Raw genomic sequence first — 9013 nt, forward strand, 5'->3', positions numbered from 1 at the left:
CGCACACACCCGAATTTTAAAGGTAGGATTCCATGTTGTAAGGGCGGATAGAGAGCAACCCTTGAGAAGAGTCCTGTTTAATGCAGGATACATCTCGATGCCCCTCAAGGCAGTTCTGCCTGCCTTAAAGCAGCTTTATTACTATTACAACTACAAATCCCCACTGGGGTACCAGGAGAGCAGCATCCTCCACAAGTTGTGACACCTGCTGCAACTCCGTGAGCCCATACAACTCGTTATGCTCCGATCAGGCCGGCTCCGCAACTGCTTGCCTTTTGGCTTAGTGGGCACTGCTGTACTGTCTGCTCAAGCCCACCTGTGCCGTCAGTCACAGACTGACCTTTACGGAGAACGGGAGCCTGCATTTCAACCGAAACGGTAACACGCTAGTTGGCATCTGCTGCAAAGCTGGAGCCAGGGTCTCTACCAGTCCCTTGAAAGATGGGCATCCGACGGGCTCGCGCACGGTCTAGAGCTCACGGGCCAGAGCCCAGGCCCACTTTGTGAGACTTCCCCACCACCTTCTTTGCCCTCTGTCTTACCGCTCAGGAAGAGGACCACCACCATCATGGCGATGCAGTACCAGCTGTTGTAAGTCCTTCTGGGCTTTGCTACGGGGGTCTGCATGTTCTCCGGCACGCTGTTTTCACCTCCTTCCTCCTCCTCGGCAGACAGCTTCATTTCCACTTGACTGTTGTCTCTGTCGGTCTGCCGAGCCATGCTGAACCGCGTGTATGACAGTGCCTCGCCTCTAAACTAAACGGGAAGGAAATGAAGTGAGCAGGAACAGCAGACATGGCCAAGCTGTTCGCTCCCTCAACAGTTCTTTGCAGCGGTCACTCCTTCCACGGCCATGCACGAGTGTCATTCACACAAGGACCACACAAGACACTGTTACTTCTTAACCGACAAATGTTTTACGCTGTTAGCCATTACAGGTTTCCTGTTATAGTTTGTCAAAAGCATTACAACGTGCTCGCCACCAAGATTTACCGAACGTGGCATCTCTGGAGGTCTTGTCTGGGGCTGCCGAATCCATCGGAGTCCCCAGTCTTGGAGCAGCGATGGGATCTTTCAGGACTTGGGTCTGAAGGGTATGCTCTCTCGCCTCTCTTTGTACACCATATAGCTTACGTTTCTTAACACATACAGTTAGCTTAAGCCTTCCCCCAATGCCTGATCAATTAGCCTGTTTCCGTTTGCCAAATATGAACTTGTTTTTGCTGCATAGCTATAATTTTCCATTCTTACGTAACCTTTTCATTTGTAGGCGGGGGATTGGTTTTGCTCCGACTCTCTCTCTCTTGCCCAGGCGACATTTATCCTATTGAGTTAGCCAACTTCCCGATTCGTTTCAATATGGGGACAATACGTTTCCATCATGCCCCTTTCTACCAGCTGCAAGTCACTAGCCTAACCTTTGCTTAGCCGTATTGTTTCGTTTCTACTCCTGCTCAGCACAAAGGTTAAAACCCAGGACTGAAGGCCTCTGGGTCCCAACAGCCTCTACCCTGGGAGTCCACCAGCTGCAATAAGTAAAGCGAGAGTTGAAGAAAGACTTTCCAGTTGGAGGGCCCAAACCCAACACCTTCCAAGGGGATTCATTCAGAAATCAGAAGGCAGGCCCCAGTGATGTCTGAGACTGGGCACTTGGACATTGGTGTGGCATCACACCTACACCACATACTTTCCAATGGCAGGCCACGCTCATGAGAAGGTCAGACCAAATCATCTTTTGCAAGCCAGAAGAGCAAGCACTCTCACAGCAGAGATGCAGCAACTTAAGGCATTTCATTCTGCATTGGGACTCTTACCAAGTTGGAGATGGCTGCCCTGGCCTGATCCATCTTTGCCCTGGATGTGCTTCGGCAACTGGATTGAAACCTGGAAGTCCCAAGAGAACACATGTTAAGATTTGAACCTCTATGGCATGGAGCTGGGGATGAAGAATATAAGGAAACGTAAATAGCAGACTACAATACAGCTTTCTTCCGCGACTCCTGGCTGGAAGCCGCGCTACCGTCTTCTACAGAAGTTCTTGCTTTCCTAGGCCTCTCCCTTCAGTCCTACCTGTGGAACGACCGAGTCTTGCCAGCGTGAGACACGCGGCATTGAGCGAGCTCCAACTACAGCAGCACTGACTGCCTGTATAAATACAGGTGAGGCATTCATTTTGGCTCCTGTCAACATGTCCAGCGCAGCTAAGGCCAGTATTAGCAGCTCCCCTGACAAATGCACTCTTTCCCCTTTCAAAGACCACGGGAATGGCTGCAGCAGCTTCCAAACAGCACGCCCTCGACTTCTTCGGCTCGTACAAATCCCAGGGCATCCGATTTGAGGACACCAACATGCTGTTGTGATAGCGAGGCCCCAGAACAGCAAGCATCCCTCCCCAAGCCAATGTCAAGGCAGCACAAAGCAACTGCAACATTTCCCCGCAGACTGTTTCTCGTCTGCCGAGGTGGTTCCTGAGCGCTCCCAGCTGCAGTGCCCATGGCCTTCAGCTGTCCCAGTTTCCCAGCAGCAACACGGGAGAAAATATCATCTCATCTCGTGGGGAGCAGAGAACAGAGAGAAGCAAACAGGAGAGTTTGCAAGCATTTTGCTGAGAGCAAGAGGAGAAAGGGGAAGAGGAACCGGGCACCAGGTTCAGCTCTGGGAAGGCAACTGACCCCGAGATTGCCTGTGCACTTGACTTGCTGAGGGGTGTTTGGTGGGTTTGTGTGCTCGGGTTTGTGCTCTGAGCAGCTGAGTGAATTGATTGCTGATCAACTGCTGCCTGGATGTGACAAAAGGCCCCAAAGGGACCTAGCCAGTCCAGGCTCCAGACATGGCTGGAGGACGTTGCAATCCAGCGGTACTGCCACTTCCAGCTCTTCCCCTACTTCAAAGTGTGCAGTGTCTATCCAGGCTGGGGTCGGGAGAGATGGAGCTGCAGGCAGGGGGCACGCTCTTGGGGCGCTTGTACACATGACAGGGCTTAGGTCCCTAGGGCAGACAGTGCCTCACTGCACAGCTAATCCTCCCGGTGGGGTCCTAGAGGAGCTAGCAGGGCAGAACTGGGACTGTTGCCCTGTGGGGCAGGCCAACTCTCAGTATCTCAATATTGTGCTGCTAGACAGGAGGGTGTGACACAATTGCACATATACAAACACACAAATCAATTAGGTGCATTCAGACACACGCACACTACCAGCTCAGGCACATACACATCCAAACCAGCCTAGGCACATGCATACCTATTGCCAATTCAAGCACATCCACCCCAAAAGTTAGATAAAAATGAATTGTCCATACCCACACACTCGGTACACATACACAGATGATTAATTCGTATACCATGCACGCAATGACATATAAATATACACACACTCTCACCAGTTCACACACATACAACCTACCTATACATACACACAGGTAAGTTCCTAACTTGGATGGTATGGTATGTATGTGTGTGCTTGGGGTACCTGGGATACTTGGGGGAAGGTTAAGAGAGAGAGAGTTAAAGTGTAGGAAGTGAAAGCTGCCAGAACTGGGGTTATAACTGATGGACTAGAGAGAAGCTGGCTGAGGAAGTGAGGCTTGGGGTTACTAAGATCAAGTGGCCCCAGGGTTACTCGAGGTCACTGGTGCAAGGGGAAAGCCCGGTGGCAAGGAGGAGACAGCCAGGAAAGAGAGAGGCAGAAACCTAGGAGCTCAGGGGAAAAGGCAGTGGGGACAAGGAAATAACAGTGGCAGAGATCCGGGGAAAAGACAATGGGGATAAGACAGTGGCAAAGAAACAGGGGGTTTGGAGGCAGAGAGGAGCTCAGGACAGGTGTTGGAGGGGGGGCCGGAACCGTAGTAAAGCAAAACCCAACTCAGGGGTCCAAATAACAGGTTTATTATACAGACTACATGCCACACAGCTCCATGAAGTTATTGGTTCACACACACACATACACACACACACACACACAAGCACTCATAATAGCATCAGGAGAAAGAGACACAGTGGAAGGGCTGGAGTCCAGGTAGGAAAGAGAAGCAGAGTCCAAGTCCTTGGTTGAAGAGGGGGTGGGGAGTGATAGCTACCTATTCAGGCTGGAAAGGGGTCCTTATCCAGTAGGTGTTGTCTGGGGGGGGTTGCTGGCAAGGCCTCTGGGTGGGTAGGTGATGTGGCATGGTGCTGGTCCAGATGGAGAGGGCGTCCCAAGGAGTCAGTCTTCACTGCCCCTTTTTACGGGGCAGACTACCTGTGATGTCCTATGGGGAGGGCCTGTCCAGGCAAGGTGTGTCCCATCCCAGAGGGCTCCAGGTGTTCTTACTGAGCATGTGCAGCCTGGCACAGTGGTGGGTTGCCTCATCTTTTGTGTCTTGAATGCGGAGGGTGGTTCCAAGGGCTGGTCATTGGTCCAGGTACCGGTGTTGATGGTTCTGTCATGCAGAGGGAGCTATTTTTAGACCTACTGCCATTGTCTCTCGAGCACCCTCATTCATCCCCATTCATCCAGAAACCAGGTTACATAGGAGGGGTAGGTGTAAGTCATGGGTTACGACATCAGGGGACGAAATTTGACATGACTTATGCTAACTTATATACGTAGGCCTAAATCATATAGTATCAGTAAAACAGTAATAGAGAACAGTAAAAATCAATATAGACATAGTAACTATACAATATAAAGAAGGAGAAAAAAACTAAACAAATACAACTTGCTACCAAAATAAAATTCTGAAGCTTATTCTATGTCTTAGCTCACTTATACTTACCTGTAGGGAATAGAGTGAGAGAGAAAAAGTCAGAAATGGTTGGGAAGGGGAGGGAATGCATTTTTAAATAAAAACAGAAAACAAAAACAGGGGGGGTTGCTACAGGACCACTGCTCTGTCTTGCCAATAAACCGAGAGTCAAAGCCAGGGTGCCTGGAAGATCCTTCCAGAGGGAGCGTGCGAGGCTGGCACTGTCAGGTGTGCAGACACAAGGCGCATGATAAACCCAGGGATTTCCAGCAGGCATTTAGAGGTCAAAAGCCTCCTGCCTGGCTGCCAGCTTGCTGAGCTCTTAGCAGCAGAAGCATGGCTCCAGTATGTGTCCCCAGTCAAAAGATGAGTGAAAACTCAGAGCTGGCATTTTCTGAGGGGCCCTTGAATCTAAGGCTCAGGACAGAAGTGACACATAAACCGGTTGAAGTGATCATAAACTGATTTAAACCTGTAACTGAACAAAGTTCAGTGTGCAACTTGGTTTAAGATAAGCTTGGCTGAATGTAGTATCAGACTTAATTGATTTGGGGCAAACGGTTTATGAAACTTTCCCCCTTTCTGAGGCATAAATGTGAGCGAAGGAGAAGAGGTTTTTAAGCTAAAAACATCCCAGCACCACATCATGCACCGGTGCAGGCTGGGGGTGACGGGCTGGGCAGCAGCTCTGCAGAAAAGGACCTGAGGGGACAGGGGACAAGTAGCTGGACAGGAGCCAGCAGTGCGCCCTTGGTGCCCAGAAGGCAACCGGCATCCTGGGCTGCACTGGTAGGAGCGGTGCCAGCAGACGGAGAGCAGTGATTCTTCCCTCTATTCAGCACTGGGGAGGCCACATCTGGAGCCCTGTGTCCAGCTGTGGGCCCCACTACAGAAAAGATGTGGACACATTGGAGAGAGTCCAGTGGAGGACAGTGAAAATGGTTGGGGGCTGGGGGACAGGACTGGTGAGGAGAGGCTGGGGGAACCGGGCTGATTCAGTCTGCAAAAGAGAAGACCGAGGGGGATTGAATAGCAGCCGTCACCTCCCTGCTGGGGGGCTGCAAAGAGGATGGAGCTGGACTGTCTCAGTGGGGGCAGATGACAGGACAAGGAGCAATGGGCTTAAGTTGCAGCAAGGGAAGTTGAGGTTGGATATTAGAAAAAAAATTCTCCCTAGGAGGGTAGTAAAGCACTGGAAGAGGTCACCCAGAGAGATGGTGCAGTCTCCATCCTTGGAGGTTTTGAAGACCCAGGCAGACAAAGCCTTGGCTGGGATGATGTAGCTGGGGCTGGTCCTGCTTGGGGCAGGGGGTGGGACTGGATGTGACCTCCTGAGCTCCCTTCCACCCTCATGTCCTATGAGTCAGTGATTCCAAGATGGTGCTACACATTAGCAGGATGTTTGACTTGAGACCCCCTCTGAGTCTGGATGCACAGGTCACGCTGTGTCCTACCCATACGGCACGTGCTGCGTGGAGGCAGCGCTGGCAGAGAGCGCCTACAGACGTAGCTGTCGTCCAGTGGGGCGGTAGCTATCAGGGTTTCTCTAGGCTGTCCCAAGTGAGTCTCAGCCAGGATGCTGCTGGCATGGGATCTTTGAAGGGTGCCGCACAAGATGAGCACAGCCGGGCGCGCGAACACCTCGGGAGAGAAACCCTGGGATTTCAAACAGGGATCCAGAGGGTCACCAACGTCCTGCCCTGCTGGGGTCTGTTCTTTGCCAGGGAGAAATTGCTCTAGTACTTTTCCAGCAGCTGGATGAAAAGCGAAAGCGAAGCGTGGCTCTTTCTGAGGGGGTCTGGAGCCTAGCGGGGCTGAGAAGTGGTGTGCAAGGTTTGTATTAGTGTTTCAGACACTGTCTGATGTCAGCCGATGTTTCCGTCAATAGCCTAGAAACACAGGGCGCCGCAATCTGCGCCGGGCACGCGGGCTGGGAGCGCTCACCCGGGCAGGCAGTGCATCCTGGAAAGGTCGGGGGTGGGAGCAAACCCGTGAGCTCCCCGCAGGGTGCTGGGGCCCAGAGAGCTGATGATCCCCCGGGGCTGCGGGGAGCAGGGCAGTGGTGAGAGGCTGAGCCTGGCTGTGGCGCTGGAAGAGGGGCAGGGACGTCACCCCCAGCTGGGAAAGGGCCTGGCAGGGAAAGACCCAGTTCCCTGAGCGAGGGCAAGCCCCTCAGCCCCGCGTTACCAGGCCCCTGCTGTCATGAAGGGTTGTCTGGGCGTTTTAGGAACCCAGCAGACAACCCTCTGACTGGGACGGGGCTGATCCAGGGGGCTGGACCAGACGGCCCCCCAGGCCCTGCCCGCCTGGCTGTGCTGCGATGCTGGGGGCTCGGTTACAGCCCCTAAGTCCCTTGAGAGGGAGCGAAACCAGACAGCCCCGAGAGCCGCTGTGCGGGGCAGGGCCCCGCTGTCCTCTAGGTCCATAATTTCACAGCGGGTCGGGTCGGAAGGGGCCTGAAATCGCCTCTTCTCCTCGTAGCCTGCCTCCTGCCGGGCTCTCCCCAGCGCCGAGCCTCCCGGGCCGGTCCCACCGTGCCCATTGTGATGCCCCGCGTCTCCGGGGAGCGTCGCCCCGGGAACGGGATGCGGGTTCCGGGGGGGCCGGGGGCTGCACGGCTGTGCCCCGAGATGAGCCGCGGGGGCGAGGGGCTGCGCTGGGTGCTGCCCAGCCTGTGCGCCTCCTTCCACGCCAGCTCCCTCGTGTGTCTCAGCGCCCTCTTCTTCTCCTTCCCGTGAGTGGTGGGCCCTCCCTCGGGGGGGGGGGGGGGGTCCTTGCCTTGGGCATCACACAGCAGCGAGCACCCAATTAACCCCGGGGGGGATGGGCCCTGGAGCACTTTTGCCCCCCACACAGCTTCCCTCTGCCCCAAGCTGCCCAGGTACGGCTGCCCGTGGGCACCCACGGGCCTAATGAGCCCCTGCCAGGTAGGGTGTTGCCATTTCACAGATGGAGCAACTGAGGCAAGGGACCGGCAGGCGGGTCATGGCAGGGGCAGAGCCGATCAAAGCTGTTCTCGGGAGTTTGGGCAGTTGTTCCCCTTCCTCCTATTGTCACTCCAGCCACTTGGGCCCAGCCAAATTTGAAGCCATGCTGGCTGGGGGGGCTGGTTTTGATGGGGACCCTGGAGGGGGCTGAGCCCGGGGCTCTCCTTGCGCCTCCTCAAGACCCTGGGACGTCGACCAGGCTGTGACCCCGCTGCCCTCCCCACAGGTGCGGCTGGCTGGCTGTCCACGTCTCCTTGGCCTTCCCCGTCGTGGCTGGCATCCTCTTCCTCCCCACCCTGGCCAACCTGTTGCTGGCCAGCTTCATGGACCCTGGGATCCTGCCCCGAGGTAGCGAGAGGGCTGTGACACCGCTGGGGTCAACGGGGAGCCCAAGAGGGGAGGTCTGGAGGGCACATGATGGGTCCCTCCTGCCTGAGCTCGCTGGAGCCCTCCCCATTTCCCCGGCTGCCAGGCCGAGGGCCAAGGGGTCACCACCTTGCTGCCTAGACTGGGGCAGGTCTGGAGGGACGCCCGCCACAGCCTCTCAGATGGGGAGGGTGGCGGCAGTTTCACCCTGTGCCGCGTCTCCCTGAGCCAGGGGCCAAGGGCCGGGCCAGGCTGGTGATCCAGGTGCTCCATGACAAGGACAGATGCTTCGGTCCGCGCTGGTGCCACAAGTGCCACTGCTACTGCCCGCCACAGAGCTTCCACTGCCCCTCCTGCAACGTCTGCGTGGAGGTGAGGCCGACCGGCTGCTCCGGGCACCCGCCAGGGAACGTGGCCACACACACAGCCTTGCACACCCCTGCACGCGCAGCTACGAACCCACGCAGCCACATGTGTGTCCTTGCACACGCAGCTGCATACCTACACAGGTACCCCGCATGTCCCTGCACGCAGCTCCCTGCCTGTCCCTGCACACACAGCTGCACCCCCACGTGCCCTGCATGCTCGTGCATACAGCTACAAACCCATGCAGCCACAGCCATCTCAGCACACACAGCTGCACCCCTACACATGCACCCTGCAAGCCCCTGCAAATGCCTGTCCACTACATGTGTACTCTGCTTACCACTGCACATGCCTGTCCCTTCACGCCCCTGCACATGCAGCTGTACCCCCACATGCCCTGCACGCCCCTGCGCATGCAGTTACATGTCTGTCCCTGCACATCCCTGCACATGCGGCTGTACCCACACATGCCCTGCACACCCCTGCGCATGCAGTTACATGTCTGTCCCTGCATACCCCTGCACATGCAGCTGTACCCCCACGTGCCCTGCACGCCCCTGCACATGCAGTTA

General features: G+C 55.5%; 2 protein-coding genes across 2 annotated transcripts in view; one reads left to right on the forward strand and one right to left on the reverse strand.

The window, feature by feature from the left end:
- Positions 1–2411, reverse strand: part of LOC109308290 (transferrin receptor protein 1-like) — a 19234-nt gene extending 16823 nt beyond the window's left edge. The window contains exons 1-2 of the mRNA XM_019532536.1: positions 1815–2411; positions 426–756 (exon numbers count right to left, since the gene is read on the reverse strand). Coding sequence (XP_019388081.1) covers positions 426–756; positions 1815–1907 — 424 coding nt within the window. The 5' untranslated portion in view covers positions 1908–2411. The remainder of the gene's footprint in view (positions 1–425; positions 757–1814) is intronic.
- Positions 2412–7268: 4857 nt separating this feature from the next.
- Positions 7269–9013, forward strand: part of LOC109308291 (probable palmitoyltransferase ZDHHC19) — a 7470-nt gene continuing 5725 nt past the window's right edge. The window contains exons 1-3 of the mRNA XM_019532537.1: positions 7269–7456; positions 7936–8057; positions 8308–8447. Coding sequence (XP_019388082.1) covers positions 7269–7456; positions 7936–8057; positions 8308–8447 — 450 coding nt within the window. The remainder of the gene's footprint in view (positions 7457–7935; positions 8058–8307; positions 8448–9013) is intronic.

This window comes from Crocodylus porosus, unplaced genomic scaffold, assembly GCF_001723895.1.
Source record: "Crocodylus porosus isolate Cpor-Errol unplaced genomic scaffold, CroPor_comp1, whole genome shotgun sequence".
Classification (NCBI taxonomy): Eukaryota; Metazoa; Chordata; order Crocodylia; family Crocodylidae; genus Crocodylus; species Crocodylus porosus.